General features: G+C 57.4%; 1 protein-coding gene across 2 annotated transcripts; it reads right to left on the bottom strand.

Annotated features, from left to right (window-relative positions):
* DNAJB5 (DnaJ heat shock protein family (Hsp40) member B5) lies at positions 1-16,220 on the bottom strand. Of its 2 annotated transcripts, XM_055699756.1 has the most exons (4): positions 16,145-16,220; positions 9,645-9,889; positions 6,347-6,945; positions 2-2,001 (listed from the first exon to the last, which is right to left on the bottom strand). In XM_055699756.1, the coding sequence occupies exons 2-4, from the start codon at positions 9,853-9,855 to the stop codon at positions 1,768-1,770; spliced, it is 1,044 nt and encodes a 347-aa protein (XP_055555731.1). In that variant the 5' UTR covers positions 9,856-9,889; positions 16,145-16,220; the 3' UTR covers positions 2-1,767. The 2 variants fall into 2 exon arrangements, with proteins under 2 accessions (XP_014133548.1, XP_055555731.1); XM_014278073.3 differs by lacking the exon at positions 16,145-16,220 and having other exon boundaries at positions 1-2,001; positions 9,645-9,885.
* Positions 16,221-21,450: the final 5,230 nt, after the last annotated feature.

Here is a 21,450-nt window from a genome sequence, read left to right as displayed (position 1 = left end):
AAAAGAAAAAGAAAAAAAAAAAGAATAAAATTACAAAAAGCCCTACTATAAAACATTCAGGTCTCATTGAAACCGAGAAAAACAAAGCAGCTTGCATCTGCGCGCTAGCCTGTCTTCTCGCTTGCGGTGTCCACCGGGTTTCTCTACGTTGAACTCCACAGGGATCAGTGGAGGGAACTGGCAGTGTTCCCTTACCAGCCAAACCAGGCGATGAATTAAGCAGCACCTAATGGGTCTCCTCGCCCTGTATGATACACTGTACAGCTATACACCCAGCCCCTATGGACACCATGCACTCAGCCCCCCACCCCAAAGGATCCCCATTTCAAGTCAGTGACTTTTCTTTAAAAAAACTAATTCCTCGGGGTGGTGGTGGAATATTTTGGCATGGTTTCTCTTGGCAGTACTGTGGTGGAAGAGGAGCCATACACAACCAGGTCAAACGCCTCCTGCTCCCTAGGAGCCCCTTCCCAGGGAAAAAAATTGACACGGCGCAGAGTGGGCTGAGAAAGCTAAGAAATATAAAAATTCTCCTGATGGAAATCCAAGTTTTAAAAAAATACAGCATTTGAAAATAAAGCCACCAAGCAGATTGCCTCATGCGCCTCCCGTCTCTACTCTGAAACCCAGAAAAACTCTTGAATGAATCGTCCCTGTAGAAAAATATATACATGAGCCTTTCTCTTAATAAAATGCCTAAGGTTGACCTCAAACGCTACTGAAAACCACAGCTCTGCTCACACTTGGCTCTGCTTTTTCACCCAGACTACACCACCCCTCCCGGCGGTCTGAAGTTCATACTGCTGAACCACCCCCTCCCACAAAGTCAGAGCGCACCACATCAGGAACCCCAAAACAGGCAGAGAAAAACCCTTATGGAGTTTATCTAATGAGCTCTATATATATGTACTTAAAAAAAAAGCAGCAATGCAAACTCAACACATCTGAACAAGAAAGCTCTACCCCGGGCTTTCCCCCCCTCCTCCTGCTAGCCGGGGCTCTGTGGGCAGCGGGTACAGGCATGTGCTGCCCACAGGCACCAGGGGCAGCCCCAGGCAGGGGCAGGAGGCTGGACAGGATCATCCCCATGTGCTCCATAATTTGGCACAGCCGAGGCTCGGTTGTAGGCTTGGCACAGGAGAGCAGACCACGGTCGGACTCAGTGCCATGGTCTTAGGTGAGAAACAGTCCAGCTACAGGGGGGGCGGTCACCGCAGGCAGGAGCAATTGGCACCGCGGTGCAGCCGGGACCCCCGAACAGCAGCAAGTATCAAAGAGGGGAAGAGAAAAAACTAACAGTGGGGACGCCAGATCCTGCAGAGTCCTATTTACACTGCGCCAGACCCTGACAAGTCCGGCCTCTCGTGGGAAAAGTGGCCTGAAAAGCAGGTGACGTAAAAAAACCACAACGTGACATACCTCCCTGGGCAAAGGGCCCGTGCCACTCGCTTGTGGGAGGTTGGAAAGCTGGACCTCTGGGGAAAAAAGAAAAAGTCTGGCAGCTAGGAGAACCATGACAGACAGGAGCCTCCCTGCTGCTGGAGTAGAAAACAGGCCAAAAGGGATGGATGGGGAGGGATGGATGGGGGTTGGGTGGGTTTTTTGGGGAAAGGAAGCATTGTGAGGGTGTGTTGTTTTGTTTTGTTGTTTTTTTTTTTTTTTTTTTTTTTTGCATTTGAAAGTGCTGTGGCACCTCTGTCCTGTGTGGGCTAGGTGCTACAGCACGTGCGTTTGGAGTATTGCTGCTTGGAGGAGAGTCCCTGGGCTCTAAGAGCACGGGAGGTGCTGCTTGAGGATCTGTCTCGTCTGGGGAGCTATTCTGTCTGGGAAGCGGATTTTGAACTCCACAATCAAGTCTCCTCGCTGGCTGGGGGCCTTGGGGAAGGGCAGCCCCTCCCCGCGCAGTCTCTTCACTGTCCCCGGCTTGATGATGTCGTTGCAGGGAAGCGGGATCACCCTCCCATCGATGGTGGGAATGTTCACGGTGCAGCCGCACAAAGCCTGGGGGGAGAAGAGGGGACACAGCCTCAGACAGAGCTACTCTAAATCACCCCAACAGCCACATCCCATCCCACCACTGGCTGCTCCTCCTATCAAACCGCCCAGCTCCATCTGGATGAAGCCCAGCCCTCGTCTGGTACCAGCCCAGTCTAACCACCAAGAACTGGGGCTGCTTGCGCAGTGCAGGAGAGGGGTACCCCAGCCGCATGGGAGGAAGGACCCCCCCTCCCCACCTCCTGGCCCCCAGGAGGCACCACCAGCAAGTGCCCAGCCACTCACAGCAACAGGACAGACTAAATTTAGGCCCTTCTCGTCCTCACCGCCTAGCCTTGGGCAGCCGAAAACCAAGCTGAGATCATTGGATGCCACCACAATTCATCAGCTGTTCCCCTCTGGAGCCCAGCAGCTCTGCCCAGCGCTGGGGGTTATCTATAGCACAGCCTGCATCCTGTCCCCCCCAACAGCCCCCAAAAGGTTATGCTGGTGTGGGACTGCAGCATGGCCTCAGCACAGCATCAAGTTTTCCTAGAAGCTGGGGTCCCAGAGGGGCTAGTCGCTGTTGCCAGCCCCCGCTGCAAAGCCAAGAGCCAGTTTTGTGGGTGCCTTGTTGTACCCCAGCCCCCAGGAGCAGCCAGGGTGGTGGGTGCCGCGGCAGCCACAAGCCAGCCTGCATTAGTGAGCCATGTGATGTGGGAATGCAGCAAGAAAATCCTTGTGTCCTTAAATAACTCAGACAGTTCTGGTGTACATGTGGGCAGGATCGTCTCCAGGCTTTCGGCAAGGGCTGAGGGAGAGGACTGTGGAGCAATGCTTCTGGAAGAGGTGGGGGGGATTGCTGGGGGCACAGCCTTGAGCTTCCAGGTGGGAGGCTGGAGCAAGCTCACCCCTCCAAGCTCCGATCGGGTTGGGGGGGTCCCAGCAGTCCCAAAACACCCTGCAAAGGGAGGGGAGGAGGATGCAATTGCTGCTTCTGGGGTAGGTGGGGGGATGATCTGCATCCAGTGGCAGAGCAGCAACGGGCCCCAGGAGAAACATCTCTTCTTGTGTTGGCCACTGGCCCAGGGCCACTGGCTGCGGCTTCTGCGGCTGAGCCAGGGCTTTGCACCAGGGCGATTGCAGAGGGATGGACCTGTGCCAGAGCCAGCCAGAGGGGTCTCTGGTGAGTGGAGAACAGGAGAGATGGGGCCATCTCCTTGTGTAACTCATCTGCATGGAGTGTCCTGGAAAGGGTGCCCTCCAGGGATGAGGTTTCCTGGCTGCAGGACAATGTCCATTGCCAGCTCCGTGTAAGCAGCAGGTGCTTGGCTGAATCTCCAGCAGGTTGCAGGGGGAATCAAAGGACCATCTCCCCCACCAATGCCTTTCTGTCCCACGCTCACCCAAGGAGGCCAGAGCACTCCTGCTCACTGGTGTCCATTGCCAGGCACTGTGGAGGGCTGCACAGGTCCATGTGTGCCACGGAAAGGACATCTACAGCCACAAAATGGGAAGGAGAACACGAACTCCCTGTGGGAACATGTGAACGGGGCAAGCGGAGCGATGCGAGCAGGAGCGGGTGGTAACAGCAAAGGCAGATGGGATCTTAATGTTTCCTTCCTAGAGCCAAGATCTAAGAATTCAAAGCGATCACTCCTCCACCGTATGTCCCTGTTTTTCATTCTTCTTGCTCAATTTCACTGGCATTTGGGAAACTGGTTGCTGAAGAAACACCAGTAACCACGGGAGCTGCCCTGCATCCTAGAAAGAGGCTTGGTTTATCCCTAGGGATGAAATCACCCTGCGTTTGAGAGCTGAGCACCTGTGCTGCGAGAGCAGAGCTTTATCTAGGTCAGCATCAGGTCCTCCTCTGCTTGCAGCAAAGCTGCTGGGAGGGACATCGCCACCAGTCACACCTCAGCCAGGCACTGACACAAATGCTTGGAGGAAGGTGACACCAGGTAAAGGATGCAAAGCAGGTGACAGGCGGTAGGCAGGCAGCCAGGCAGGCACAAGCCCTTGTCGGCAGTGCTTGCTGCCTCAAGATCTGCCTCCCAGGAGAGGCAGCTGCCTGCAGAGTGGTGTCGCTCCTCCCTGCTTCAGCCTCCCACTGCCACATGTGCCTGTAGTTTTAGGAAGGGACACTTCCCCGCAGCCCACGAGTCCCTGGTGAAGCCTACATACGCCTCTGGCTTCTGCAGCAGCCAAGAGGCAACCAACCCGCACGGCTCCAGCGTGGGGTATGTGGCACCCAGCAGGGCTGGGAATTGAGGGCTGGGAGGGCATTGCCTCCCTGCGTTGCTCTCCAGAGGGCTCTGTGGGAAGGAGGAGGAGGAGGATGCTCTCCTGAGTGCCCCCAGCCTGAGCAACAGGAGGTTTGCTCCTCACGGCAGGCTGCTGGTGAGGGGTCTCCAACGTGGCCATAAGTGGGGTCACAGCACTGCCTGCCTGCCAGCTCTGCCTGCTGGCACTGTGCTGTGCTGCTGCCACGGCAGTGGAAGAGACTAAAGATCAGGCTCAAAAAGGCAGACTTACAAGGAGGAAGGATGCAAGAAGAGTGCCCGAGGCTATGGCCATAATCTCAAGTGATGAAGAGGCTGTACTCCACCCCATACTGAGGTGGTGGCACATGGAACTGGGGAGCTCCCGGCATCTGTTCATGCTCCGGAGTGCTTAAGGTACTTCTCACGGAAGTTAAAAGCAGCGGAGTATCACCCTGCCCTAGCAAGCAGCAGACTGGGGACGGCAGCCAGGCCAGCAGCTCCCTGAGGATGCCCAGCACACTGGGTTTGCAGTGGGGAAGGACAGAGCCCAGAAATTCCAGCTCAAAGAGACAAGGAGTTTGCTCAGACCAGCAATTTTCCACTTTGTGACTGCATCGTGCAAACCAAACACCAGCATGCACACATTGGTCATGGAGATCACAGATGCCCAGCACCAGCACCAGCACCACCGGTGCAACAGCACGTGGAATGGGAGCAGGTTCCTGCATTTGCTACTCAAAAGGCAATTCCAAGCAAGAGTCCCTGCAGCCTCAGCAGTGCATGAACCTGGGCTAACATGGTCTGGACATCAGTACAACCAGCTTGGGGTTAATTTTACAGATAGGGGAATGCACAGAAGGAAACATCTGAGATATGGCATGCATGGCTCCATAAATAAGGCAGTCTCTCCCAAGTATTTCTGGAGATGCCGGGGGAGCTAGCCACCGAAGGAATAAAACTCTGCACTGCACTTTGCACTACAAAGGGAATTCGAGTCCTGACTCTGCAGGTTAACTGGAGCAGAGTTTGCTCCAGGAGCACCCAGACCCATCAGACCCACATGGCTGCTTCTTGCCCCCAGTACACCTGGACACAGCCCCGGCTGGGATGCAGAGCCATCGTAAAGTTCTCCCAACTTGCTGGCACACTGTTGAGCTCACGTTTCCCTACCTCAGGTCTGGCCCATTGATCTTATTTCTATTATATGCATCTGGGAACATAAATCCATCTTCAGGAAGAAAAAAAAATACCAACAGCTCATTAAGAAGACAGACAGCATCTACAGTCTGAAAGGAACAGTAAATGGCAGCTGCCAAAAAAGTCAATGTTAAATGCAGTTGCCAGCTGGGATTTATTAAAAGGTAGTTATCTAGCAGCAGCAGTGAATGGCAGATCTTGTACTAGGTTAATCTGCCCTTTCTCTCCCACCTCAATGCAGCTTGCTAGCTCTGAGGCACCCAGACCCACTGAGACCCCCATGACTGGCAGCCTGGATGCGCTGGGTTTTGCTCACTACCTGAGTATTTCATTTATTTGGTTCTTCATCTAGGAAAGGCTGAACTGGGGAAAAGAGCTAAAGCATTGCTCAGGGAGGGCAAAGTACCACCTTCCTCTGTGTGACCCTTCCCTCTGTCCATGGGGAGAGGCACTCAGTGCTATCACGGACAGCAACTAAGCCACAGCGGGCTCAGCTACAAGAACAATCAGGGACCAGACTTATGCCAGCCAGCTTGGGTTTTCCTTTGTTCTTACAGAGGATCTGGGCTCTCCTCCACGTGTGAATACCCTATGCTGAAATAGAAGGACAAGACATATGGGGAAAGGGGAAAAGCGATAGATACCACCTGTATTGGCTCAAGAAGCAAGGTGCATTCAGCAGGGACCGCAGCACCTGTGTCCTACACCCAGCATAGAGGTTGAGCCCCTCCAAAACCAAGCATGAGTTGGCCTCTACAGCTCCTCTCTGCAGAATTCTTTGCTCGTGTCTCTCACAACCTACCTGGTCCTTCCTCATTGACACAGGAGAAGACTGACTCCCATCTTGGCCCCATGTGCCACGACCCAGCGCCACCTCTCACCCTGTGGGACTTCCCAGCCATACCCACCTCTTTAAGACTGATGTTTGCTGCATAGACCACGTTTGTTCCATCCCTCTTGAAATGCGCGTGAGGCTTGTCCTTGAGGATGAAGACGATGTCAGCAGGGATGTTGTCTGGGGTGGCATCTCCTTCTTTGGGGAATGTGATTTTAGTTCCCTCCTTCCAACCCCGTTTGATGACAATATTTAGGATCTTGTCCTCAGTCCGCATGGTCCGGCCATCAGCGTTGAGCCTTCTGCGTGTGATCTTCATCCTCTTGGTGGAGCCATGGTAGATCTCTTCCAGGGACACCTTGAGCTCGTGGATGACAGGTGGGTCTTGGACCTTCCTCCGCGTGTGCAGGGACTCTTGGTGCCGCCGGTGAACCCCGTTAATGCCGTTGAAGCCAAAACGGCTGAAGGCACTGAAAGGGTCATCATCATCATCGATATCCATGTCTTCCTGGTCAAAGCCATTGAACATCCGAGAGCGGCTGCTAGCAAAGAAGACGTCAAAAGGGTTGGAGCCCCCGAAGAAGGATGCGAAGGTGGCATGGGGGTCTCCATGGTAGGTGTAGTGGAAAGTGTTCCCTGAGCCACCTGAAGAGCCACCTCCAGTTTTGAGACCTGTAACAGAAGGGGGAAGATGAGACATGAATGTTCCCTGCCAGCAGATGCCGTGCTAGGATTGCATTTCTCAGGTGGGAGTGTGGTCTCTGCTGGCTCCAGGCAGCACTTCCAGCATCTCCTAGGGGTGCAGGTCATTCCCTCCAGCCCAGTCACCTGCGAAAAGCTTGGGCCAGGAAGGCATCACCTCAAGCCACGACATACAGTTCTGCCCCTACACCCAGCAAGCTAAAGATCCTGTCGGGTTTTGTCCCTGCTATCCCTACTGAAGTGCTTCCTTGGTTCTCTCCACCCAATTCATGGCCTTTTAATTTAAAACGCTTCCTGACCAGCCCATCTCTATTTTCGCTCGTGGGCAGGCTCCCTTCTGCCAAAATAGCCATCTCTTGGGCTGTACCGACGGCTGTAGTCCAGGAGCATCCTGTCCTGCAGGTGAGAACAGGCTTTGAGCTCAGCGACTGACGGTGGCTTTGGGTGGCACAGCAGGTGGAATTCAGCAGAACTCCAGGTCAGCACACAGCTCCCTGCATACAGACTGTATGAAATGCCAGGTAAGCTCAAGGTTTGGATCTTTTGGCAACCATTCCCCTGGGAAGCTCCCCTGCCAGGTCCCAGGCTGAGCCTTACATCACTGCAACTCCCCCAAAGTCCCAAGCAGCCAAGGCACATGACAAGTGCCCCCCCAGAGAGGTCACACATGCTCTGCAAGGCTATTTCTGACCAGGAGGGGCAGAAAGGGTTAAGTGCAGCCTAGCTCAAGGGCTATTTTCAGGGCATGTGGTGACAGTGGAGGGCTATTTCTGACACTTTACTCCTGCCAGCCCCACCCCCACCCCGCCCACCCCACCCCCAGCAGCAGGGCAAGTTTGGGGGTCTTTTCTGATTAAGTGAATATTCTGGGTGGGCTGGGGGCAGCTTGCCCACTGCAGCACGTGGGACCCAGAAGCTCCTCAAAATGCTGATCCCCAAGTCACGTTGCTCCAAAAAATGGCATCAGAAGGGAAACGAAAGGTGTGTGGGGCCATGGACCATGACTGCTCTGAAGTCGATGAAGCAAGGAGAAGGATGCTCTTCCCTCCCTCCTCAATTTGCTCGTACTTCAGATGCTTTCATGCTGCCCTGTAAGCAGTATGCGGGTCCCTAGCCGGTGTGCAGCATCAACTCACACAACAGGCTGAGCTGTTTCTCTCTTTTTACTCTAGTTTGTGCAAAGTGGGGAGCTAGGTGGAAATCCACAAGAACTAGTTCTCCTCTTAATGCATAGTAAAACACTTTATACACTTTGAACAATTGTTTACAATTAGGTTTAGTCACACTCAAGGGTTCTTATGAGCCTTGTCTCCACTTAAAGGTACAGTGTTCTTTTTTCCTCCCTGCATGTTCTGTGAGGAGCAGGCTTTGGCAGTAAGGGCTTTCTGTGCTCGAGGGTGGATCTTTTAGCTCCTTACTCAGGAAAGTCCACACATAGTTCAAGTAATTTTCTGTGTGGTCTCGTTAACCGTTTGGTTCTCTTACATCTTATCTTGTTATGTCCCAGCTAGACATATTTTGGCATCTATGCCTTCTCCTAGTTGTGACGTCCTCTCTTTTCCACATTCTTTCTTGGTTTTCATTCTCGATATTTACATATTTTATTCACATTTCAAGTTAAATAACAAACTGGCCTTCTATTAATCACATATCTGCAAGCCAGTTGACTACACTCAGGCGATGGGGACTTTGCCAGATCCCTGGAGAGCCCCCATCACTAACAGGCTGTACAGCCAGGAGGTTTCACCTTTAATCCCATAGCGCCAGCCAAGCGGGTCCGATTTCGGCACTGCCTTGGAGAAAGGCTGGTTTCCCACTTGAGGCAGTCTCTTCTCATTTTACAGGGTGGCAAATCACTGTGGCCGGTGTATCCATCACAGCCCTGACATAACTAGTGGGTCATGAATTAACCCACCCACCGCTGGTTAATGCTGCTGGTGGCTCGTTAGGGGATGCACCTGCCTGCTGGCCCCGTGAGAGGGGCTGCCTCTGCCACCCTGCTCCTGCCAGACCTCCTGCTCTTTTAAGCACCCAGGTCCTGGGCTGATTAATGCAGATGCTATTTGGTGCTCTCCTCAAATGGGGTTGCGCTCTTCCATCTTCGACTAATAAGGCTGCCTGCGGTGCAGAGCTCTCCTCCTCCTCCGTGCCAACCACCAGACAACAGCAGCCGCTTGGTTTCAAAACAAAGACCTATTACTTAAATTGGGAAAAGCTTTGAATCCTGCAGGTCAGCCTGTACTGGGGAGGACAGTGGGACCAGTGCCCAAATGCAGGGGGAATGTGGGCAAAAGCAGTACTACTCTGCTGGGATGTTTAGGTCAATTAAATTAATTACCCCAGCTACGACCCGGGAGGTGAGCTCCTTCTATTTCCATCATCTCAGCTGGCTTGCTGGGGTTTTGGGGCAGAGGGCACAGAGAGCCCAGCCATCCCAGGAAGCAGGGTGGCAGGTTAGAAAAGTGGAACAGCCTGGGGTAAAGCAGGATGAGAGGTGATTTCTGGCACCTGCGGAGACTTCGCTCTCCCCAATTCTGTGGCCACCAGCCCTGTTTTAGGGGCAGTCATGAACCACAGGGACATCGCTGTGTGAAAATGCTCCCTCGCCTACAAAACCTGATCTGGACCCGGCACCCCTGCCTCTGAGTGGGCAGTGCACATGCCCTTACCTTCCTCCCCATACTGGTCATAAACAGCTCGTTTCTTGGGGTCGCTCAGGATGTCGTAAGCCTCTGCGATCTCCTTGAACTTCTCCTCGGCGTTGGGGTCTTTATTCTTATCAGGGTGATATTTCAGGGCCATTTTCCGATAGGCTTTCTTGATTTCATCCTCGTTGGCACCGGTCTGGATACCCAGAATCTTGTAATAGTCCTTTCCCATGACGGCGATGCTGCCGGGAGCCGAGTACTTATTCCTGAAAGCAGAAAGACAGCTCTTCGTAAGGTGAATACTGTACTGGGGCAGCTGGGGACAGGACCAGCACACACTTATCACGGAGCTGCTGCTCCCTGTGTCCCACAGGCCAGCAGCACCAGAGATGGCTCAAGTCCACACTTCCCACCGGAGGTCAGAGCCCCGGTGCCAGGATGTGGCCTGGCTCCCGTTTTACCCCGCCGAGCCCCACAGCGGGGACGGGGAGATGCATCTCTGAGCCTGACGGCGAGAGCGAAAGCCTGAGCCAGGGCACGGCGTTATTATAGGGGCCACGCCACTGCTAACGTCAGGCCAGGACCGTGTCCCCGTTCCATCCCCCCGGCTGCTGAGCCAGGAGGGCTGAGCTATGTCTAAATGTAGCCACCGGCATCTCTGTGTGTGTGTGTGTCCCTGTGCTCTCCCAGCTGGGAACCTGGGACCCCAGTCGGGGGCCGTGACAGCAGGTTTTTGGAGGCTGAAAGCGGCAGCAGGGACCTTGCTGCTGCCTTCACCTTAAAGGAACTTCAAACGTTTTGTTCCTAAAAGCAATTGGCATTCAGCTGGAGATAAGCGCCTCCGGCTGTCAGAGCCATAATTTGTATTTAGCGAAGAGAGAACGAAGCCGTTAGACAGAAACATCTTGTGATGGTGGGAGGGCTTTTTTATTTTTTTGTTTTAAAAAAAAACCCACCGCTTTCTAGCCTGACTTGCACTCCCCGAGAGCCTTCAGCTGCAGCGTGCAGTAAGCCAGCAGCCCAGGGCTCACGCCCTCCATGGCGCAGGGGCCAAGGCCAGGGCCATGCCTATACTAAGGCATGGAAAACCCGGCAGCTGCAGATCATCCCCCCTCCCGACATGCCGCTGGAGTCACAGAGACCCAGGGAGCTGCACAGGACGGCAGTTCCTCCAGGCAGAGGCTGAGCAAGTCCCACACTTCCAGGAATGCTTCCCGCTGCTTCCCAACCTTTTGTTATCCTACAGCAAAGCCCCCACCCCCCCAGCCTGGCCTGCCGTCCCCCGCCTCACACAGTGCAGCTCTGTGCTTGCTGCTCTCCCTGCCCTCCTCCTGGCATTGCCCCAGCAGACCCACTGCTGCCTGGTAAGCGCTCCTGCTCACGTCCTGCTCCCTGCTAGGGTCCATCTTTCACCCCATCCTTGCTCCACACACCCCTAGGCAGCCCCAGCCCATCGTGCAGCTCCAGCAAACAGATTTCTGCACAGGGTGTGAGCCTTGGCCCTTGCCTTCACCATCATACAAGTTACCAGATGTCCTCCCCCACCCTCACTCTATCCATAAGCTCCCAGTGGAGATCCCAGAACCACCACCCAGCCACAGCAGCTCAGATGAGGGTGGCTGCTCTGCCCTGAGGTACATGCCCGCGGCACTGCGCTGAGCCCCCCGAATCCACCCCAAGCATCCAAGGCTTGTCTTGGGTCATGCCTGGGGCGATAACCCCTCTATAGCTGTGTAGCTGCTACAGGGGCTTGGAAATTGGCCCCATACTTGGCCACCTCGATCCAGACCACCACCTTCTGCTCTTTTTTGCCCCAGCCATGGAGCAGGTACTCTGCTGTAGGTGGGGAGCAGGGCTAAGGCACCGGGGTACAGGCCTCCAAAGGACACAGCAAGGGGAGACAGAGGCACTTGCGGATGCATGTGGCAGCCTGGGGTGGCACAAAAGAGATGGGAGAAGGTCTCTGGGGGCATAAAGAGCATCCGACAGCATTTCCCACGGCAGCTCCTGGATGCCAGCATTGTTTCCGTGCCAGCTCCAGCACCCGCACGCTGAGCCACTGGCAGCACCCAGCCCACGCAAGGCGCTGGGGGATGCTCTGACCCCTGCCCACTTCTGCCTCCCCATCTGCCCTCCCTGTGGGGCTCGAGAGCTGCAGGAGACCCTGGGGTGAGCAACAGGTGTGGGGGAGTGAGAGGTAACCTGCCAACTGCCCCTGCTGTCACCCCAACACCTCCCCTCCCCACAGCAGCCTCTGATGCTGGGCAGGGGCTCCCTGTGACCAGCATCAGGACCTGGACCAGGATTTGGCCCCTGTCTGGAAAATGTCAACCCTCCTGCAGCGAGGGCAAGCCAGGCAGCACTCAAGACAACCCCACCACACCCAGGCTCGAAAGATGTGGAGGTGGTAAACCTTCAGTCATCACCCCCTAAAGACCCCAGCCCCCGGCTCCAACCCTGCACAGCCCAATCTGACAGCACCACTGGCCCCCCTGCCAAGCTGAAACCCCACAGTGCTTCCCACAAAAACACATCCTGTACCCAGCAAAACACTGTTGCCCCCCACAAGATATCTGGCCATGCCCACCGAGGGGTCTTTGGCTGGGGTGAGGATGCCCACTGGGGATGCTCTCCCGGCAGGGGATCCCTTTGCCCAGCTGAGCTCAAGGAGGGGGGAAGAGCTGCACCGAAACGCATCCCTGCACCGCAGTTTACCGTGCAGGTGAGGACCAGCTGCTGGCGGGTGACCTGGTGGGTTAAGGCACGCTCCGGAGGCGACACTCACATGTGCGATGATGGTAAAACACGACTCTGTCCCCGCAAAGCCTCCCTTCTTCCCTCCCACCTCCCGGGGATCAGCTGTGCCTTGCCACCGCTCTCCCCCTTCTGCTCAGTCATCCTCTCCTGCCTTCCTATTTAACCCCCTCGGGAGTCGATGGGGGGGGGAAGGCACCGCAGGTTGGGTTTCAGGCAGGCAAAGCCATTCCTGTATCACCCTCCCAAATCAGATGCCTTTGGACAAGCCACGGCCACCTGGCCTTGGAGAAAACCACAAGCATCCCGTGGCACCGCCAAGCCAGCCCAGCCTCCATCCTGTTCTCGCAACCACATCAAAAAAAAAAATAAAAAATAATTAAATCTTTGTTCTAGCCCCGCACATGACATCAGCCCGTGCAACCGCTGGATGAGAGCACCAGCTGAATAGCAATCATTTGACATAATCCCTCTGCTCGGCAGTCATCTAAGGGAACAAACCGACCCCAGAAGCGGCACCGAGATTTTTTTTCCATCTCAGGGTTCAAGGTCACCGCAGGACACTGGGGATGGGCAGTGACGGTTTAATGAGGACACGAGGTCGAGAGGCGGAAACCCACTTACCGAAACTTTACGAACACATTCAGAGTCCATGCCGTCATTTTTAAAGGCTCTAGTTTTACTTTAAACATCACGGTTGTCCTCAGGCGCTGGCAGGTGCCCTGTGCTCGGCTGGGAGTCACTGGAGGGTGGCGGGAGGACGGCAGAGAGGAAGGTGCCGGCTCGTGCCGGGGATGCTGCCTCCGCCAAGGGATGCTTCGGTGGCAAGCCTTCCCCTCCAGCTCCTCCACTGCACCGAAAAGGGAGCTCCTCGCCAGCCTGATGCCCACGGTTGGCTCTGACCCCTGCTCCCAGGACGGCTCCAAAACGGTGTCAGTGACAGGTGAGGAGGTGTCCACGCGGCACTGGCAGGGAGCTGCCGGGGAGCTGCCGTCCTTTGTGCGCTTCCCAGCCGCGCACAGGGGGACCCTTCAATGGAGTTGCTCGCCACGCCGTAATTTTCCTTTTAATTGGTTTCTTGACGCTTTCTCACTAAGCCGCCCGATTAAGACACTCCTGCCGTCAGCTCCGGCATCCTCCCTCCCCGCTGCCGCAAGGCGCCCAGCCGCCCCGCTACCGTCACGTCCCCCGCGCAGCCCCCGCCGAGGAGCAGGGAGCGCAGCCAGGAGCCCCCGGTGTCCCCAGAAACGACTCTGCTGACGCCCAGGGCTGTGCACCCGCCAGGCGAATCGGGGAGGGAGAAAAGTAGGGCAGCGGTGATGTGGAGCAAAAAAGTCACATTTAACCAATTTGCACCTCCCCAGCAAATTCCCTTCAGATGCATGGGGGTCCCTGTATCCCACCACCGGGCACGGGTCCCGGTCCCCCTAGCGGAAAGGGTCCGACGGCCACGGTCCCACCCAGCGACTGGAAGTCCCCCTGTCGCAGCGGGGCACTGGGACGGGTGCCTTCTCCGAGCCCGTCGGCACAAAACCTACTTCTGAGAAGTCACCTTCAGGTGCACCAAGCAAATCCAATGCCACCACGTCCCCCCGGTCCGTCACCGTCACTCACGGGCCACAGCGAGCATCCCCTCTGGATGCTGCACACCGAAATTAGTCAGCCATACCGGGACATCACCCGGCGGCTCCTGCATCCCACCCTTGGCGAGCGAAATGCTGGGCAGGCGACAGCCCGCAGCATCCCCAGGGGCTGGGGGTCCCGTGGCTTTGCCAGGCACCGAGCGCGGTGAGCCGGGGATGCCAGGGTGGGTGCGTACCTCTCGGCGCGGCTCCAGAAGAGCAGGATGGCCGGCATGGCAGCGTGTCCCGGGTTTGCTCAGGGAGCCGGAGGGGATCTCAGTACGACGGGGCAGGCAGAGCCACCCGTGCTCGTGCTGGCTGGCAGCCGCAGGCAACCAGGCAGCAATGTCATGACTACCCGCAATGAATCATCCCCTCCCTGAGCCCCCACACGCACCGCCCGCCTCCCCCTCCCCACCGACAGCCCCACTGGGGTGCCGGCACCTGCGTGGGGACAGGGTTAACCCCTTGCTGCCTCTGCCAGCACAGCCCCCACTGCCAGCACCGGTGGCTGCTGCCTCCTGCGTGGGGACAGGTCAAGAACCCCTCAATGTCTCCCCATATCGGGTCCCCCGTTTCCGTGCCCACGCTGGGCTGCCTCCTGCATGGGGACGGGGTCAAGCCCCACTGTCATCCCCCCAGACAGGGTCCCCCGTTTCCAGCCCCATCAGGTGCTGGCCCCGGGGTGCAGACAGGGTCAAGCCCCCCTCGCTGCCTCCCCGTGTAGGGTCCCCTCTTTCCAGCCCCACTAGGGCACTCACAGCGGTGTGGGGACAGGGTCAAGACCCCCTTGCTGCCTGCCCATATAGGGGTCCCCTAGGTAAAACACCCTCGCTGCAACCCCTCTGTGCTCCCTGCCCAGCCCCGACGGGGGGCTAGGACCTGTGTGGGGACAGAGTTAAGACCCCCGCAGGCAGTGCCCCATTTAGGGGTGCCCCATTTAGTGGCTCTGTGTGGAGCTGTCACCTCCATGTGAAGGGGTTCATCCCTCCAGTGCAGGGACCCGGGGAGATGCTGGCCTCTGCTGCAGCCTCACTGGGTCCCACTGTCTGCCCCAAGCGGGTTAACCCTTTCCTCCCCACCTCCAGCTCTCCTGAGGGACACTGTCACCTCGACAGGGAACACGGGTTAACCCCTTCTTTGCTGGCCCCTCCGACCCCTTTCCTGTAACCTGGAGGGGGGAGGTTACCCACTTCCTCAGCAGCCCCGCTGGGATATACAGGTGCCCCCAACCGGGGTGGGGTGGGGGGGTGTTAATCCCTTCCCGGCCACGCCACACAGCTCCAGTGGGGCACATTATTCCCTCCAGTGCCAGAGGGGAGAGAGGGGTTAACCCTCACCTTACCACCCTCTGCAGCCCCACAGGGCTGTACAGCAGCCCTGTGGGGGGGGTGTGTGTGTGCTCATGGGTTTAACCCCTTCCTCCCACCCCCTTCAGACCCACCGTGACAGCTGTTACTAGGGAAGGCAGAGCAGTTAACCCTGACCCACATTCCCACCAGGAAACCTTGTCACCCCGTGGGGGCAGAGGCGCCAACCCCTTCCTCCCCTGCCTTCAGCCCCACAGAGACACCCTGCCACCCCCTGGGGGCAATGGGGCTACAGGCCAGCCTCTGCTCCCCACCCATGAAGGGGGAGAGGGGCTGATGCCCCCTTCCCAGCCCCACAGGGGCACCCTGTCACCCCACAGCCAGAGGGGCTGATCCTGCCAGCCCCAAAGGGGCGCCCTGTCACCCCATGGGGCGGGGCCACTGACACCCCCAGCAACACCCTGTCACCCCACGGGATGGGGGCATTGACGCTCCCAGCCCCACAGGGCCACCCTGTCACCTCATGGGGCAGGGGGACTGACCCCTCCCCAGCAACACCCTGTCAGCCCACGGGACGGGGGGACTGACCCCCCCCAGCCCCACCCTGTCACCCCACGGGGCGGGGGCACTGACCCACCCCAGCGACACCCTGTCACCCCCACGGGGCGGGGGGACTTACACCCCTAGCCCCGTCGGGACTCGCTGTCACCGCAGGGGGCGGAGAAGCCGCGTCCCCGGCCCCACCGGGACGCCGGTGCCGGCACCGCGGGGGTCTGTGGGGCGGCGCGGTGGGGCGGCTCGGTGGGGCAGGGCCGCCACCGCCCCCGGCACTCACCGCTCGCGCTGTCCCGGGACGCCGCGCGCTCGCTGAGCCGCCCCCGCCCCCCGGCCGCCACGTCAGGGGAGTCCCGCCCGCGCGCGCCCCGCCCCGTTGGGCCGGGAGGTTGTCCGTCGCCGCGCTGCACCGAGCTCATTGGCTGTTCTTGAGGGAGAGGCGGGGCGAGGCCGGTGAGCCGTGGCGAAGCCTCGCCACCACCCGCCCGCCTCGCCCCTCCTCCATGCAACCGCCTCCCATTGGTCAGTTCAAGTCGGCACCGCCCCCTCGAGGCGCTCTCATTGGTCAGGCGCGCGTTTGTAGTGGCGGGATCCCTAGGGGAATCTTCTAGAAGGCTCTGATGTCACCGGCGCGCCCCGCGTCAAACCGTTCGCCCTCGGCCGCGGGGCCTCAGGGGGGCGGCGGCCGTGCGAGGGCCGGAGGCCTCTACAGCCGGGGTGCGCTGCCCCCGGGGCCCGCAGGGCGAGGCCTGCGCAGGCCTGGGCTGCTCCCCGGCGTAGTGCTGGCCGGCCCGGGGCTGGACTTGTGTGGCAGGAGGCCCCGGGGCCGGGGCTGCCTGGTCGGTGGCGGGAGGAGGAGGAGGTTGCTGGAAGCAGCTGCGCAGGGGGGTGAAGCTCTGCCGGGGAGGGAGGCACTGGGCCTGTCCCCAGCCCTGGTGCAGGGTGAGCTCCTGCAGCTGGGCAGTGCTCAGGGGGCTGCTGGACAGTGGAGGCCTCCTCAGAGCCTTGTTGGTGCTGTGGTGGCGGCCTGCTTTGCCTGGGGCTGGCTGGGGCAGGAGGGAGAGTGAGTCCCTGATGTTGCTTTGTGGGGTGGCCTGCGGGTGTCTGGTGGGGGTGATGGGTGAGCATCAGCACCCAAGGGACAGTGCTGGTCCCCTATCAGATGCCCAACATAGTGGGACCTGTGGCCCTTCTGCAGCAGCGGCTTCCCTGTCTGAGGGTTGGCCGAGGTGCTTTTAGCCTGGGGGGATGTGAAGTCTTGCGTTTTTTCATCAGGAACAAGCCATCCAACACCAGAGCCCAGGCCCTGCATAAAGCTTAGGGGCTGTGTTTAAAAAAGCTCCTGATTTGCCTGGCTCTGTGCATCCCAACTCTGTGGCAGCTCTGGCCAGCCAGCAGGGTAGCGGGGTAGCTGAGCTAAACATACTCCCAGCATTGTCCCCATGCAAAGCCCTGACACGCGTCCCCTTATGAGGGGTGTGTATGTGTTCTGGCTTTAGCAGTTGAGTCTCCCCTTTGATCTTTCGAGCATCCCAGCTAGGGTTAGACCTGGAGTGAGGTGGCTTCTGGTTGGTGGAGCTGTGTTGGCCCAGCATCCTGGATATTGTCCTAGGAAACATGCCTGTCTTGAGAAATTAGCCTCTCACCCACACTGAGGTACCATGCTGGCGCAGAGCGATGATCCATCTTTTGATGGTGTCCTACCTTCAGACCTGTCGTGAGACAGGCAGGGAAAGCAACTGGTCCTGCAGGTGCTGCAGCTCATGGGTGAAGCCAAGCAGTGATGTGAACAGTTGAGGCCGTTACTGTCATGTTTGTAATGATTAGAGGGTGCTCTTATAACCTCTGTATGCTTCCTGTTATAGAGGAGGTGTTCGAATGGGATGTTTTCGAGTAATTCCTGGGTTCACAGCTTGTCCGTCTCCTGGGTTTTGGTCACAACATTGGTTTCCCTGTCTTTTCGTGGGGTCTCTGACTTGAGTCCCCAGGCAGGGTGCAGGGAGCCAGCTGGGCTCCTTCTTTACCCGCCACAAACTGAATGTGGAGCCCTTCTGAGCTGGGAGAGTCTGAGTTCTCACTGTACTCCCCGCACAGTGGCTGAGTCATCGTGATATTAAACCAGCACTTACTGTTACCCATCTATTTTGCTGTCTATTTGTTCAGCCAGCCATGTACCCTCAGTGAGGTGGGCTCACGCTGCTTGTCCTGCACCATGCCAATGCCCTGGCCTTGCAAATGCTTTGTGTTTTGGTCTTTCATCACCAGCGGCACTGGAGGCCCCAGAGTGGGGGAGCTGGTGCTGGCTGTCCCTGTGCTCACAAATGATCTGCTTGTTGTGCAGCCTGCCTGGGGACAAACAAAGTGCTTTGGTCCAAGCGCTGGGTGCGGCCCCTGTGCTGCTGAAAGCTGGGCAGGAGCAGGGTCGGGGCAGACCACAACCTCCCTCCCTGGGTGCAGCAGGTGTCTTAACCAAAACTGCTCCTCCTTCACAGCCTGTCTGCCTGCCAGCACATCCGCACCCTTCTAAAGACACGCCGGGAAAGTGCAGGGAGGGGTGGCAGGAATAATTAAAGGTACGAAACTGTTTCCATAGAAGGAACAATTACATAAACTGGCTCTCTTCCGTCTGGGGGAAGAGATGACTGAGGGAGGCATGATGGGGAATAATAAAATCCTGTGAAGCACGGGAAAGGTGAGCAGGAAAGGGCTGCTCAGGCTCCCTCCCTGTAACAGGGCATCTTGCGCAGGAAGCAGTGGTGGCCTCTCAGGGCATAGATGCGTGTTGTGTAGCAGTTTGGGTTTAGTCTGTGGACATGGTGGCCTTAGGTGGAGGGAGGATGTGAGAAACTTGTCTGAGGTCAAAAGGCAATTAAGCAAATTCCTGAAAAGAGAAATCCAGGTCTGTGTCCAGTGATGGTGCTTCTGGAGTGGGAAATCCCCAGGCTGCAGGGTTGAGCAGCACAGTGTGTACCCCTGGAGCTTCAGCTCTTTCTAAGGGTTTGGCTGTGGGTCTCTGTCCGAGAGAAGATGGGCAGCTGGGGAACCACGGCCTATTTTTTTCTGTTCATCTGTCATTACTTGGTGTCTGAAAGTCAGAGCAGTGGATGAGGCCGCCAAGCTCTGTAGCCTCCTACCCAAGTGCCAGCTATGAACCACGTTCCTGGCAGGTGCTGTACGACTGCAAGGGAGACCTTTCCCCTCTCACTGCCACCTCCTCTGAGTTGGATCTGTATCTCCCCGTGGCCTAGCCGGTGGAGCAGGAGTGAGGGCATGACGCTCCATGCAGGAGAGCGCTGGCTCCTTGCTGTGCTGCTCCCTGTGACCCACTCAGACTCCCCTGCTCAGTGTGGCTTGGGGAAGTCTTCAGCAACTGTGGCTGGGGAGATGCATCTGAGGACACTGGGCTTGGCAGCAGTGGGGTTTGTACTCTGTTCTCCACGGCGAGAGCAGTGCCCACGCATTCGGTGCTGTCTCTCCTTCCTGCCTGTTCCCATCCTTGGAGATGCTGCCCGCCTTTTCTAGCACCCTGAGCTGCAGGATGAGGAAAGGGCTGCAAGGAAAAATCCATACCCAGGGTTTTTTGGTTTGGGTTTGGTTGGTTTTTTTGTTGGTTTTTGGGTTTGTTTTTTTTTATTAATGTCCTGTTCCCTGTCTGCGGCTGTCCTGGCTGTGGTCTGAGCTTGATGCATCTCCTAGGAGATGCTGGTGGGTCACCTTCCAGGTCAGGCCTGGGTCTTAGTTCCTGCTGAAACTGCTGTGTGTGCTTGCAAGCTCTGTCCTGAGGACATGGGGACCTTCTTCCTTGGGGCCCTTTCCAGCCTCTGGCGTGTCCCCCAAGGAAACCATCAAACTCAGGTGGCTGGCTCTCACCAGCTCCCAGTCGTGTTGACTCATGTCGGTAGCCCCAGCATGTGGTGGATTTGTGCCTGCCCACCTCTGAGCATGGGATAGTCCCAACGGGAGTGGTCCTCAGGCAGTCTCATGCTCCGAGCAGGGTCAGCCCCAAGATCAGGGACTGACCTTGAAAACACCCAAGGATGGTCATAGCACTTGCAAGAGCTTATTCCAGCAGCATCTCCGTGTCCTTGTGGGGCTGTGTTTCATCAGAGCCTGCCTGACTTCTGAGGGCATGTGGGTTGGAGAGGGTGGAAGCCACTCTTGGCTATAATGATGGTGTTCGGTTTGTCCTCCCCAGCTGGGGCTGAGGATGCCGATTGCTGCCTCCCCCCTGCCAGCACACTGCCGGTGGCAGCCGAGCCGGCCGCACCTGCGGGGGTGGCATAATGAGCCGTGTCCTTGTCTCAACCTGCCGCTTCCTCTCCCGGCAGTGTCTGTGCTGCCAGCTGGGTTATTTTTTCTTTCCCCCTTTTTTTTTTTCTTCTTCCCTTCCTGCCTCTATTCTCAAGTGGTTCCCAGCCGGTGCTGGCACGTGGCCCTTGCTGGAGACCTCCTCCCAGGCTGACCTTTGCAAACCCCCTCGGATGAGCACACTGGGGCTCTCCTGCCACTCGTCGTGGGTGTGGAGGGGAGATTGCAAGCGGCTCTGCATGGCAGTGGGCTGCAGTGCGTGGGAGAACTCGGTCCTTTCCATTCCCCTGCTGCCTCCACCTGTTCTCAGGCTCTGCTGGAGTGGCCAAAACCTGAGGGCAGGAGTGAGTGGGAGAAAAGGGCAGTGTGGGGGATGCTGCAGTGCTTTTCTGGGTCAGAGACTGGGGAAAAGCAAGGCTGCACCAGACAGATCCTGACTCCGGACACCTTGGTTTGGCCTGACCTGCCCCGCTGACTCCTGCTCTGAAACACCAATGCACAGGTCTGAACTGGGCACGCAGAGTGCGTGGGCTGGGAAAGCCTCTCGTGGGAGCTGTGTCTGCAGACCCCCTGACCAAGCAGGTGAAAGAGGAAAGGCAGTGTCCCCACCGTGATTTGCGGATGCTGGAACATGGTGAGTTGTCCCTGGTTGTGGTGGGAATCAGCAGCACGCATAGGTCTCAAATCTGGGGCATCTGGACTCTGATTGAGAGAGATCTCCAGCAAGGCAGGGTGATGGTAGCTGAGGGCTGGCCACAGCCCTGCAGCCCCTGGAGGCCTCCTTGCTACCCACCTGTGACCTCACATGTCCTCTTGGAAGGGAGCCAGCTGTACTGGGGAGCCTGAATAGCATTGGTCACCCCTGGGGACCCATCTGCACGTGGAGGACACGTGCTGGAGGGCACGCACTGAAGTTTGGCTTTGCTCCATTTCAGCTTCCAGCCTTTGCTCTGCTTTCCTCAGCAAAGGCATTCTAGCACTCCATAGTTTCTCTTGGGAATGGCGCTCTCCAAGTTACATTTTAACCAAGTTATTTCTAGCCTGCATTTGGGTGCCAAGCACACTGAGCTTTTCTAGCCTCTCCAGACACCCCATCATTTGGGGAATTTTGGCCTTGAAATACATCCTGAGTCCCTGCTTTCCAGGGCAGGGACATCCATGGATGTTCCCAGCAGTGATGCTGGCCCTCTGAAGGTCACAGCTGGAGGTGGGTAGTGTCTGGGCTGGAGACAAACCCTGCTGCATCTATTAGGAGGGTGTCCATATGCTTTTCCTTTT

The sequence above is a fragment of the Falco cherrug genome, chromosome Z, assembly GCF_023634085.1.
Source record: "Falco cherrug isolate bFalChe1 chromosome Z, bFalChe1.pri, whole genome shotgun sequence".
NCBI lineage: Eukaryota > Metazoa > Chordata > Aves > Falconiformes > Falconidae > Falco > Falco cherrug.
Note: the sequence above shows the minus strand (reverse complement) of the source record. Positions and strands in the feature narration are given on the sequence as shown.

Bases quoted from the DNA above. Each gene is read 5' to 3' on its own strand.
- DNAJB5 (XM_055699756.1), bottom strand. From the start codon at position 9,855: ATGGGAAAGGACTATTACAAGATTCTGGGTATCCAGACCGGTGCCAAC. The intron at 6,946-9,644 runs GTAAGGGCATGT...CTTCTGTTACAG, and splicing joins TGACCAGTATGGGGAGGAAG to GTCTCAAAACTGGAGGTGGC. The intron at 2,002-6,346 runs GTGGGTATGGCT...TTCTCCCCCCAG, and splicing joins CAAACATCAGTCTTAAAGAG to GCTTTGTGCGGCTGCACCGT.